The sequence below is a fragment of the Caretta caretta genome, chromosome 15, assembly GCF_965140235.1.
Source record: "Caretta caretta isolate rCarCar2 chromosome 15, rCarCar1.hap1, whole genome shotgun sequence".
NCBI lineage: Eukaryota > Metazoa > Chordata > Testudines > Cheloniidae > Caretta > Caretta caretta.
In genome coordinates, this window is record NC_134220.1 from 1,175,963 (window position 1) to 1,189,550 (window position 13,588).

The following is a 13,588-nucleotide window of genomic DNA, read 5'->3' on the forward strand; positions in this document are numbered from 1 at the left end:
AGGCACCCCGATTCATGGATGCTTCACCTGACAGCTTGGTTTTTGGATGGACACGTCTGTTAGCACGAGAATGCTTTTTGCCAGTACAAGACATCCTTTCCAGTAGCTGGAAGGACTTTATGAGACGCTCCTATCAGGCTAAATGAGCGTGTTTCATGTCCTGGGTACAACAACAACGCCTTGCCTCCGAAGCTGTGGGCATCTCAATGCTCTTAGACTATTTCCTCTGTGTGAAGACCTCGGGGCTCGCTCTCAATTCCATCAGGCTGCACGCAGCGGCTATTAGCATTTTCCACCCTGTGGTGGAGGGGCATTCAATTTTTACCCATCCTTTGATGGCCTGATTCTGGAAGGGCCTTATATGTAAATACCCGCCCAGTCAGCCTATCACCCCTCAGTGGGACCTCAAACTAGTCCTTACCTCATTAATGAACTCTCCTTTTGAATGTCTGGCCTCCTGCCCCCTTTCTCTCCTCTCCATGAAGGTTGCTTTCCTCTTTGCTATTACCTCAGTGAGGAGGGTTGGCAAACTGTGGGCCAAGATGGGAAAACCCTCCTTTCACCATATTCCATAAATACAAGGTTTCAGCGCAGCTACATCCCAGATTTATTCCAAAAGTGGTTTCCCAATTCCACCTCAACCAACTCATCTATTTACCTACCTTTTCCCCAAACCACACACCTCTCATGAGGAACAGCGACTCCAGTCCCTTGATGTACATAGGGCCCTGGTCTTTTACCTATAAAGGATGAAGCCATTTCAAAAGTTAAGGGACAGGCCATCTCCACTCAGAGAATCTCCAGGTAGGTCTCAGGATGTATGATACACTGCTACCAGTTGTTGGGATGATCCCCACCTGAGGGATACGAGTCCATTCCATGAGACTGCAAGCATCAACCACAGCCGCACTCCACGTTGTGCCCCTTGCACATAGGTAAGGCAGCCACGTAGAGTTCGGTACACACCTTTTCCTCTCACTATACTCCAATATATGATTCCATGATGGACGCCTCTTTCGGTGCAGCGGTCCTCCATTCCACAGTTCCGTCATCTTCCTCGCTCCTGCCTTCTATATAGGTACTGCTTGTTAATCACCCTCAGTGGAATACAATAGGAACTGTCACTCAAAGAAAAAGGGGAGGTTACTTACCTGTAACGGGGGTTCTTTGAGATGTATGGTCCCTATCTATATTCCAGTCCCACCCTCCTTCTCGTCTGTTGGGGATCTGGTATGTCTGCGGTAGAGAAGTAACTGGAGACACGGTCGGTCTGCCCTACCCTTTATCGCCTCAGGTGAAACTACAGGGTGGTACAAGAGCGCATGAGCAGACCGACAAGTAATACTACTTTGAAAAGCTACAGCTCTGGGCACATGGTGTGTGCGCATAACCCTCAGTGGAATACAGTTAGGGACCACATACCTTGAAGAACCTCCAGTTACATGCTTCAGGGAATGAAGATGTATCCCTATATTACCGAATCCTGTTGTTGGATATTGGAGCAGACAAGATGCTCAGAGAAGATAGCACTTAAACAGATGGTGATCATCTGTTTTTGATGCTGTATTGCCCTTTGAAGCAGCAAGGAGTTAAACCATCTGCTGTGCTTTGTGTCCATTTTTATATTTTGTTCCATTCTGTCCTCTTGAGAAGATAAACAAACCCAGTAAAGAATGAATAGAATAAGTTGAGCAGTTTTGATTTTCCCAGGATTCCTCATCTGTATATATATGACTTACAGCTTCAGATGAAAAATATAAATGCTAGGTATTAAAATTACATACATCTGACATATTTGGTGAGAGCTGAGCTCTGCTTTTTTCCTCTGTCCTTTCTCTAGTGGGTTTGCTTATTTTAATTCTCATTGCAAAGAGTTTCCCATTTAGCACTGACACCTTGCTTCCTCTGTCTCCCTGGAATCGCTTTGCCATTTAGCCTACAACTTTCCAGGCCTAGGCTCTAGAGGGCTCCTGTTCAGTATGTACACATTGGACACGCCTAAGGACCCTGGGAACTATAATCACTTCAAGGATTCAAGTTTTATTGCAAATTGCCATTTAGTTCCTGCATTGCATGACATTCTAAGTGTTTCCAACCTGTTTGGAACAAGCTACCCATATTGGTTGAGACGGCTTTCAAGGGACTAGTAAGAAATAAGTGACCTACAACAAGAAGATCAATTGTTTTCGTATCTTAATGTTTCATTAATCCTGCTGCACAGGGTGGACCTGCTCACCCTGTCCCTGTGAGGGCAAAAATGAGGTTGAAAACCACATATTCTGTACCCTTGAGCAAGTTAAAGAAACTTCAGTGTCCCTTGTTGGCACCATTTGCGTCTTTTACTAGTTTCCCCTCTGAGCTCTTTCTCCCCTCCCTGCAGGGACACTGAACGTGTTGATCAAACCTGGTGAGCATTTGCAACAGCCTCTGTCTGTTGTCTATCTGCATTTCTTTGATAACGTCTCCAAACTAACTTTATTTCCCCCTCCCACTCATCTTTGTTCTTCACTTGTCCAGAAAACACCAGAAATGAGCCCTGCGTGGATAGTACAGCCTGTCAGGTGTTTAGATTCATATGACTCTGATCAGGCAGCTCTTTCCACAGAAAGGCATTTAGGACTCAGTTTTTTGTTACGTAATCCACATCACAGTTCAAACTAACCCCCACTTCGTGAGTCATTTGTTTGAGAAAAAGAAACAAAGTCAGACTGGATATAAGGCATACATTTTTAATAGTGCGAGTAATTAACCCTTGGAACAGCTTACCAAGTGTCATGGTGGATTCTCCTTCATTGACAATTTTTAAATCAAGATTGGATGTTTAAACCAAGATTGGATCTGTGCTAGGCATTATTTTGGGGGAGATCTACAAGTGGTTATTCAGAGGATCAGACTAGATGATCACGATGGTTCCCCCTGGCTTGGAATCTGTGAATGCTTCACTTCTAATTGCAGGGAGCAGCCTACAAATTTAGTTGTTACCAGTTTATTCTGAACCCTTTTCCTGTATGTCTGAGTATTCTGTGAAGTGTGAATAATATAGGAGAGTTCTGGTGTGGCTGTGACATTTTAGCAGTAGTAAAAAATGCCTCAGGGAAAGCAGTAAGTAGAACCTGGTGGAGGAAGGGTAAGGGTAGATGCTCATTACTTGGCGAGAGAAGGTGGGAGTGGTAGCAGGATTTTGGGAAAGCAAAAGTCAGATTGTCTCTCAGAGGAGGAATATGACCTTTTCCATTGAGCCTCTGGTGTCTGTTAGAGAGGAAAGATGGATGAGATTGAATGAACCTCTAGCAGAGTACAAGGCACACAGTGTGACAGGTTCTACTGGCCCTTCAGGAGTTAGGGGGAGAATCCTAAGAGAAAACAGATCAGGTGTGTGAGGCAAGCTGCTGATCTAAACAAATAAATTTTAAAAAATGGTTTGCTGCTTTTCTCCAGAAACCCATTTTGTTCTAGTCTGTCAAAAGTAAGTTTCTGCTGGATAGAATCATAGAATATCAGAGTTGGAAGGGGCCTCATGAGGTCATCTAGTCCAACCCCCTGCCCAAAGCAGGACCAATCCCCAATTTTTGCCCCAGATCCCAAATGGCCCCCTCAAGGATTGAACTCACAACCCTGGGTTTAGCAGGCCAATGCCCAAACCACTGAGTTATCCCTCCCCCCCAATTGTAGGACAATTGAAAGATAATTGTCCTTTCTGCAACAGAGCTGTAGCATATCCAAACTGCTTTGCTGCCGGGCTTCTCGGTATTGCAGTGCATGAAACTGTTTTCACTCCTGCAGTTTTTTCTAATAGCAGTTTCTAATGGAGTCCGTACGAAGACTTCAAAACCCAGTGTATGAGTCTAGCCAAAGGGAGTTTCCTAGTGCTAAAGTTAGAGCTCTATAACCAGAAGCTGCTGTGCACAGCTGGAGAAATTAGCCCATTGAGGTGAGAAATGGGATTTCCCTTTGCTGTCTGTCACTGCACCAGTTACTGGCATCAGGAAATCTTGTCTCCTGGCTTGGAAAGATTAATCAAGGCTGCTAGACACATGCAGACTTTTCTGCCCATCAGTCTCTTGGCAGCAGGAAATCAAGATCTCCCCCCATAAGCCCCCAAGGGCACAAAATCCTAACTCCAATGAGTTAATGAGAAAAACATAAGCCAAGCAGATAAAATCTGGAAGCTTCTGTGTAGAATATGAAAACTTCAGGTCCCTGAAGTACAGTGCTAACACCTTAATAATGCTTGCCTAGTTGTGGAGGGAAGGGGTTGTGAACTATAGTGGTCATCAGATTAGAACGATCAGAGCCAGGATTTGGGCGGATGGAGGTGGGGGTGAAGAACTTAATCATTTTCAAGTTTCCAAATTTATCCATGACTCCCCTGAGGTGCATGAGCCAGCATGCCTCTGCCAACTGACACCTGACAGGAATGTGAATAAGACTGCTTGTTCTGCTGCATTGTTATTGTCACTTTCTAAGCATGGAATACACGGCTGCTTATCCCAAGGAATACACGGCTGCTTATCCTATGGCTTTGCATGGTTCTGGTTGATATTCACGTTTTCTGTGTGCAGAAGTATGATGCTGCTATGGTTCCGCTGAGCTACAACCATTGCAGCACAGATCCTTATTGGATCTTGGGGGTAGTGGGTAGACTACATTTATTAAAGTTTTATCCTATTTTATTTGGCCTATACTTAAATCTTCCAAAGCATATACGTGTAAGAAACAAGAAAAAAGGCTTAGATACCCCTTTGTACTCTCACTTACCAGAAAGGAATACTGTAGGGTTAGAGAATTATGAGGACATGGAGCCTTTCACCTTTAGGTCACTGTTTCAAATATAGACAAGACTGGTAGTAAACAAAAGCTTCACCATCCAACAGCTCTTTGGCCTTCTTCCACTGAGTTGGGGGTCTCAGTCCAGTTCCTAGTGCACCCCACAATTGAACATGGAGTAAAATTTTCAAAGTCACGTGACTTAGGCTGTGTCTACACTAGCACTTACTGCGGTGTAACTTACATAGCTCAGGGGTGTGTGAAAAAGCTCCCCGGCCCCTGAACGATGTAAGTTCCACCGACCTAAGCTCCAGTGTAGACAGCGCTGTTGGTGGGTTACATTAGGGAGTTTACAGCTGTGCAAGCTACATCAGTGCAGCTCCGCACCTGTAAACTCTCTGGTGCAGCTGCAGTCTTGGGCACTGGAGTCCCACTGAAAATGGGACTTAGCTGCCTAAGTCACTTGGGGTTAAATTCCAAAAGTACCTGAGTCTTAGTAGAGGCCAGTGATTGGATCCCAAATTGGAGACAGTCTCTTATCATCTTTAGAGGTGGTCCCATGGGGTGAAACACAGGTGTGGCTGGAAGGGGAAACTTGCCCTGTCTCTGCCTGCGCTCTGTTGTCTAGAGAATAACTGCAGTCTCCAGAGCTATCAGTCTGACCCCTTTCACTAGCACTTAGTTCACCTGAAAAGGCATACTGTAATATTAGAACTTGTCTCCCTAGATCAAGTTGCTTCTAATTGTTTTTTCTTCCATTTCTCTTCTCTCTTTCTGTTCTTGATCCAAGGAATTGTGGGAATGTGTTTTGCTCCAGTTGCTGTAACCAGAAGGTGCCAGTTCCCAGTCAACAGCTCTTTGAACCCAGCAGAGTCTGCAAATCTTGCTACAGCAGCTTGCATCCCAGTAGTTCCAGCCTTGACCTTGAACTGGATAAACCTATTGCTGCCTCTTCAAATTGAAGCTCCAGCCTAGAAGGAAGGGTGAAAGAGGCCATGCTGACTCTTCTCCTAAACAGACATGCTTAGTGGGCAGAGGCTGGTGGGACTGGAGAAGCCGTGCACTTTGGAGTTTGGGCCTGGATCACTGCTCAGAGGGACAGAACTCCAGGACATACCACTGGATTGTGGAATTCTTCTTTTCCAGCTATTCCCCCCTTTCCTTTTTATCCTGTTAGTGGGGTGTGGGGGTGTGTATGTGTGTGTGTATATATATATATATATATATATATATATATGTATGTGTGTGTGTGTATATATATATATATATATATATAATATGTTTTTTTGTTTTTCTGAAAGACTGGGGAAGTGGGAAAGGGGCTGGGACCAGGTCTCCCTCATGCTTCTAGCTGCGCCACTATTGAACCGTGCTGCAGACAGACGTCTCAGTGTTATGGAGGAAAGGAGAGGAGGGGATTCAGTCCAGAGGCAGAGTGGTAATTTAGTGCTAGTGCTTTCAGTCACTCCTATTACTTCCAAACAAGAAACTGCTGTTTGGGAACCTGTTGCTGCTAGAAAAAATGGGACTCTCTTTCCCAAGCAAGCACTCTCCCTCTGTTCTTAGAGCGGGTTTAGTTAGCCTCACGGCATGAAAGGGGAATCAGTCGCCCATTACCATGCTCAGCGGCTCTGTCTTTACATATGTAATCCACGTGTTTTCTTCCTGTTAGCCAAGCCGGCTGTGGCTTTGAGTGGAAACACCTGGGCACCTCTGGCAAAGGAAAGTGTGTGCTTGTTTGAGGGAAGTGAAAGGGAAGGGCATCGAATGGCTTCCTGTTCAGGACTGGTTTTACACTGGTGTAACATTCTGTAAATGTAACTCATCATAAAGAAAGCCGTGTTGGGGAAATGAGGAGACCTTTAAACTACTACCCTTGTCCCATTTTTTTAGAATAGTTGATCCAGAATGCAGAGCTGGTTCGTTGATCGGGCACTCGCTGTGGTGCATTCAAACATAGACTGAATGTCACAATGATGATCAAACTCACACTTTAATGAGAGATTTCAAAGCAACTGTGATATCTTGCTGAGTAAAATTTCATTGGCCTGAGGCTGCCAGTCAGTGAAAATAAGTACATTGATGCTTGTCATGTCTGTGGCACATTTCCTCCTTTTCATTCTGTGTTCTGTATACTCTAGACATGATAATCCTGATCAAGCATCTAATCAAGAACCAAAACAAATCATGGATTTCCCCCCCTAATTTGAAAGCAATTTTTTAAATCACCTCATTAAATTGTGAGTCTCTTGAATATCTATTTCTAAATGAGAACAGTTGGTACCCACACGTACCCTTTTCCTTTTGATACAGTATGTATAATGCAGTTTGGAAAAGGAAGAAAAGTACTTTATAATGTATAATATATTGTCTAGGGTAAGCTGTGACAGCTTCTACTTCTGACATGTTCAAGTAGAACAGATTCCCTTGGAGTATGTAAAAGTTTTTGAGTACAAAGGTGCAAGGAATTATAATGGGTCTTGGGCTAGAGGGGTACTTGCCTTCAGTAGAACATCAAAATGACAACTCCTAGAGTGAATTTCATAAAGAGAGAAGCATCTCTGAATACCTGGTAGAACCTTAGGGGAAAGACTTGTCAAGATATTTTATTCTTGATGCCTGAACTTTCCACACCGCTTCAGTGTAAGCTGAAGATTTACAAGATGAAAATGAATGTTCCAAGATGCTGGTTTAGCACAGATGTGCTTAGCGGGCAGGATGTCTGGTGACAATGCTCTTTGGCTCCTCCCTGGTACATGTTTTGAAACACTTAGAAATCATCAGCAGGGGAAAAGCAAAGAAAAATCTAGAGTCTCCAATTTGAGTTTTATCAAAAATGAATTATTCCTGTGAAAATGCAGTAAAAATCCTGACTAGAACTGCTACAGCGGTTACAGTTCCTGGTACAGCTGAGAAGGTTGCAACAGAAACCAGGGTAATATACAGCTCCTATCTTGCTGGCTTTTCCTTTGAGGCTGGTGGTTAGAAGCTTGACCTTAGTGGACATGGTGTAGTTCTACACATTAACATTGTGTCATTTTGTGGTGCAGAGTCAGGAATAAGTCAGACTCTGCAGTTCCTAATGACAGGTGCCAAGAGGTTATGATACGGGTTTTTTGGGTATGTGATATATAGTGTGAATAAATGCTTGCAGCTCTTAGTCTTTTTTGATCAATGAAGCACTTTTTTATTAATATTATTTTTCTTTGTATGTAAAGGGGGAACCAAGATCTCTCCATAGCTGTATATATAACCCTTCTCTCCTAAGGAGGAGTAAAGTGCTCCTATATTTTTCATTTTTGTCAAAGCAAGAAGTAAATACTTTAGAATTGTTAAATATATAAATAAAGGTGAATAAAGTTTAGAGTTTTGCATGGGAGCATTTGCTAATACACCTCCTAATTTATTTTTCTTGCTGTCCTTCGTAGGTGAAATATTTGAGGTTTAACAAACACCTACAGACCTTTCATAAAGGAGCTTGTCATAAGCCTCCTCTTGCTTTCTTTTCCACGGAGAGTCTTTGTAAGTTGCACACTGGTGCTCTTAAATTTAGAAGAAAAATATTAAACTTATGTTTTCAAACCAGAAAAACTATGGAGCATCAGGTATTGCTCCATAACAATCAATACAGTTTTCCCTTGGGCAGAAGTATTGTGTGTTAAGAGAATTAAAACTACCTTTGTACCTCAGATTCTCTTACCCTGAATGGACCATCAGATTTCAGAGTTTGAGCCAATAATTTTATTACCACAACCACATCAGTGCAGAATGGCCTAGGTCACCAGAGTCTTCACATCCGATTTCAGTGGGGTTTGGAAACAGGAGATCTGTGCATTTCTACCCTCTGCGGTAACCATGCTGTCACATTTACCATTTGACAATGTTGGTGGGGAAGTTAGTAAGACTTAGTTCTTACTTGCAACCTTTCTCCTTATTCTCAATTTTGATGGTGCAGCTGTGGCTCTTTGGGAACAAACCAAACGGACTCAGGTTTAATGCTGAAAACTCTCTTAATCTCTCCCAAAGGCGGAGAACTCATCTGCTAGTTCTGCAAATCTAACCTACTGAGGGGCCTGAGTAGTGTCCCTCCATTAGGGCAGCTAGTTCATGTCGGCGCCCTAGGCTTACAACACACCTGGCACTTTCCATTACACAAACTTACATTCCTTTTGGTATTTTTGTCTTCCATATTTTAAGTCACAGAAGGGACTGTTTTATGCTGGGGCAGTCGCGGGCCACCGTCCCCCCCCTCAACAGCAGCAGAGTTTGGGTGTGGGAGGGGGCAGGGGATGGGGTGAGGCGAGTGCTGGGAGGCTCCCTGGAAGCAGTGACATAGCCAGGCAGCTCTGCCCTGCCTCTGCATGCAGGCACCTCCTCCCACACAGCTCCCATTGGCCACGGTTCCCGGCCAATGGGAGCTGCAAAGCCAGTGCTCGGGGCTTAGACAGCACAGAGAGCTGTCTGACCACACCTTCGCCTAGCAGCTGAGCAAGGGGGATGTTGCTCCTGCAGCACCTGGGCCGCCCTCCCACAGCATCCCCCCGGGCAGTCCCCCCACCCGCCTCAAGTTTTAGTCTGGGGCATATAGTAAAAATTATGGACAGTTCACGGGCTGTGAATTTTTGTTTACTACCTCTGACCTGTCTGTCACTTTTACTAAAAACACACTGACTAAAACTTAGCCTTATGCACTATTGAAAACGAGTAAGGGAACAAAAGGGAAGAAGGCAGATCCGGGGAACTACAGGCCAGTCAGCCTCACCTCAATCCCTGGAAAAATCATGGAGCAGGTCCTCAAGGAATCAGTTCTGAAGCCCTTAGAGAAGAGGAAAGTGATCAGGAACAGTCAGCATGGATTCACCAAAGGCAAGTCATGCCTGACTAATCTAATTGCCTATGACGAGATACCTGGCTCTGTGGATGAGGGGAAAGCAGTGGACGTGTTGTTCCTTGACTTTAGCAAAGCTTTTAATACGGTCTCCCACAGTATTCTTGTCAGCAAGTTAAAGAAGTATGGACTGGATGAATGGACTATAAGGTGGATAGAAAGTTGGCTAGATCGTCGGGCTCAACGGGTAGTGATCAATGGCTCCATGTCTAGTTGGCAGCCGGTATCAAGCGGAGTGCCCCAAGGGTCGGTCCTGGGGCCGGTTTTGTTCAATATCTTCATAAATGATATGGAGGATGGTGTGGACTGCACCCTCAGTAAGTTTGCAGATGACACTAAACTGGGAGGAGAGGTGGATACGCTGGAGGGTAGGGATAGGATACAGAGGGCCCTAGACAAATTCGAGGATTGGGCCAAAAAAATCTGATGAGGTTCAACAAGGACAAGTGCAGAGTCCTGCACTTAGGAAGGAAGAATCCCATGCACCGCTACAGACTAGGGACTGAGCAGCTCGGCAGCAGTTCTGCAGAAAAGGACCTAGGGGTTACAGTGGACGAGAAGCTGGATATGAGTCAGCAGTGTGCTCTTGTTGCCAAGAAGACTAACGGCATTTTGGGCTGTATAAGTAGGGGCATTGCCAGCAGATCTATGGACGTGATCGTTCCCCTCTATTCGACCTGGTGTTCTGTGTCCAGTTTTGGGCCCCACACTACAAGAAGAATGTGGAAAAATTGGAAAGCGTCCAGCGGAGGGCAACAAAAATGATTAGGGGACTGGAACACATGACTTATGCGGAGAGGCTGAGGGAACTGGGATTGTTTAGTCTCCGGAAGAGAAGAGTGAGGGGGGATTTGATAGCTGCTTTCAACTACCTGAAAGGGGATTCCAAAGAGGATGGCTCTAAACTGTTCTCAGTGGTGGCAGATGACAAAACAAGGAGTAATGGTCTCAAGTTGCAATGGGGGAGGTTTAGGTTGGATATTAGGAAAAACTTTTTCACTAGAAGGGTGGTGAAGCACTGGAATGCGTTACCTAGGGAGGTGGTGGAATCTCTGTCCTTTGAGGTTTTTAAGGTCAGGCTTGACAAAGCCCTGGCTGGGATGATTTAGTTGGGATTGGTCCTGCTTTGAGCAGGGGGTTGCACTAGATGACCTCCTGAGGTCCCTTCCAACCCTGATATTCTATGATTCTATGATAACAGCAGGTTTTCAATTACATATCAGAATTTGCTTTTATTTAGCCCCTTTCATACTTGAGTTACTTCAAAATGCTTTTCCAGTAATGTATTGTTCTGTAATGCAATGACTGTAGACTTTATGTGCTCACCAACTACCAACCAATTGAATGTTATCGTTGAATGTTATTTTCTGGTTATGGAAAGACCATTGGACAGGACACTAGAATTATCCCTTATTGTCAGAAAGCGCCAGAGGATCTTTCATTTTCACCTGGAGTGACCCCAGAGTTGGGCAGAAGAGTCTTCAATTTAAAGAATCCAAAAGGACCTTCCAACTGGTTAGCCATCCTTGCTTCACTGCATTGTCATCATTGGATAGAAGTCCATGTCCTAGTGGACACCTTCTCCTGAAGAGCATTCATTCCTTTTCCCCTTTGATAGAGCTCAGACACAGAGTAAAAATCCAAAATCAGTCCAAAAATACAGTAGTCATGTTATCACAATCTATGCTGTAATTTTTTTTAAAGGATGTACAGATACCCTTTGTAAGCATTGCTTGTGGATAGCCTCAAAGCGGCTATGGGAAAAGACAGCCCTAAGAGCTCAAAGAACTGTCACATGAAACAGTACCATAAAATTGGACAATGGCTACCCCAACAGCCACTTATGGAAGGTTTGAATCGAGAGAGTGCATTATATAAAAGTAGAATTCGTGACAAAGCAAGGTTATTATGGGGTCCAATTAGTTCAAAGTTTAGGTTTCTGATCCACAGTTGAGGTTTGTGGTGGCAATGCGTATGGCAGTAAGCCAAGGGTTCTTCACCTAGTGGTTAAGAACATGGTACCAGATTGCAAAAAGGGAGTAAGGACTGGTCTATGGGGGAATGAGTCCTGATATGGAAAAGATTTTGAACCATTATCAACCATTTTGTGGAGGTGCCAAGAGCAGTAACCATGAGCAAGTATGCTGAGCTGATTCAGGGGTCCTTTAATGGCACCTAGGAGTGCCTTGTAGACAATGCTTGCCTCTTACATAGATCCTGGGTTACAACAGACTATTGGTACAGCAAGTGAGAGAATTTACCAAGGTCCCTCTAGCACAGGGGTTCTCACAACAAATTTTTTGGTGGCCTCAGAGTGTGGCCACCAACTCTCACTGGTGGCTGCACTGACAATTTTTTCCTAAAATAATTAATTTTAGAAAAAATTAAATATGCACAGATTCACATCCCAATCATAGAATCATAGAATATCAGGGTTGGAAGGGACCCCTGAAGGTCATCTAGTCCAACCCCCTGCTCGAAGCAGGACCAATTCCCAGTTAAATCATCCAGCCAGGGCTTTGTCAAGCCTGACCTTAAAAACCTCTAAGGAAGGAGATTCCACCACCTCCCTAGGTAACGCATTCCAGTGTTTCACCACCCTCTTAGTGAAAAAGTTTTTCCTCATATCCAACCTAAACCTCCCCCACTGCAACTTGAGACCATTACTCCTCGTTCTGTCATCTGCTACCATTGAGAACAGTCTAGTTCAGAACCATTGAAAGACAAACACATAGTACACAGATGACCAGATAAGAAAAAGAATCAAAATGGACATTCAGGGTATGCCTACACTGAGACTGGACACCTCTGGCTGGCCCATGCTAACTGACTCAGACTAAGGGGCGGTTTAATTGTGGTGTAGACATTTGAGTTTGCGACCTCTGGGACCCTCCCACCTCTCAGGGACCTAGAGTCTGGGCTCCAGCCCAAGCACAGATGTCTACTCTCCAGTTAAACAGCCCCCTTAGCCTGAGCCAGCTGGCAGCACAGGCCAGCCATGGGTTTTTAATTGCAGTGTGGCCATGCCCTCTGGGCCTCCTCTGAAACCCACTGAGTTAACAGTAGACATTCCATGGCCTTCAGTGGTGTCCGGAACAGGCTCTGACAGAGAAACTGAAGCAACCAGAAGCTGCTGCAAAGAATCATGTTGCAGTTGCCAAATATTAGCTTAATCTTCAAAATCTTAACCACATTTGGATTCTTGCATATTCATTCACTAGACCTCTGATAGGATAACCCTCTCAAGTTATGGGAGTGGAGGAAGCCCAGCCTCAGTTGGCCTGAACTTATTTTACGCTTGTGCACATGGTGTTTGCCAAATAATATTAAAGATTGATCATTCATGTTTGAAAATCCATAATTTAGCCGATGTGACAAAAGTGCTGCTAAGATTGCAGCTTTCCAAACAACCTGTCGCCTTATTTGAAGGGGAAGTCGACTGAACCTTCCAAGAGCTTCCTCTAGCCACACTTTCCAGGAAGAAAATGTTGGCATGTTAATAATTAAATGTTGAATATGGAAACATTACAAATGCTAATAAAACCATCAGCTTTTCCTAATGTCCTGACACAAATCATGCAAATATTTAACCCTACACCATCCTCTCCTTCCTATGCCTATACAATGGAGGGGACACAGGACATGTACACCGAGGAAAACAAATTTCAGACCAGTACTCAAGTGACCTCAGGTTCTTAATTTGCTGAAGGGTAGAAGGCAGACAGTGTATTTCTCAGCTCTCATGGGTAGTATTGTCTAGTGGTCTGGAGTTAGGGCCTGGGAGCCAGAACCTTTCAGTTCTAGTCTCACCCTGACACTGATTGGCCGAGTGACTTTGGGCATGTCACTTAACTTCTCTGCATCTGTCTTTTGCCTCGTGTCACTTACCAAGGCACATGAGATCTGCTGGAATGACCTTGTTTACCATCCCAA

The 13,588-nt window shown here is 44.4% G+C and overlaps 1 protein-coding gene across 15 annotated transcripts in view; it reads left to right on the forward strand.

Annotated features, from left to right (window-relative positions):
• Nucleotides 1-8,146, forward strand: part of MTMR3 (myotubularin related protein 3) — a 240,851-nt gene extending 232,705 nt beyond the window's left edge. For 10 of the 15 annotated variants that reach the window (XM_048821231.2, XM_048821241.2, XM_048821239.2 and 7 more), the window contains 2 exons: nucleotides 2,381-2,407; nucleotides 5,558-8,146. In XM_048821231.2, the coding sequence (XP_048677188.2) occupies nucleotides 2,381-2,407; nucleotides 5,558-5,729 (199 nt within the window). In that variant the 3' untranslated portion in view covers nucleotides 5,730-8,146. The remainder of the gene's footprint in view (nucleotides 1-2,380; nucleotides 2,408-5,557) is intronic. The other 5 variants (XM_048821238.2, XM_048821242.2, XM_048821248.2 and 2 more) reach the window with 1 other exon arrangement.
• The last annotated feature ends 5,442 nt before the right edge of the window (nucleotides 8,147-13,588 follow it).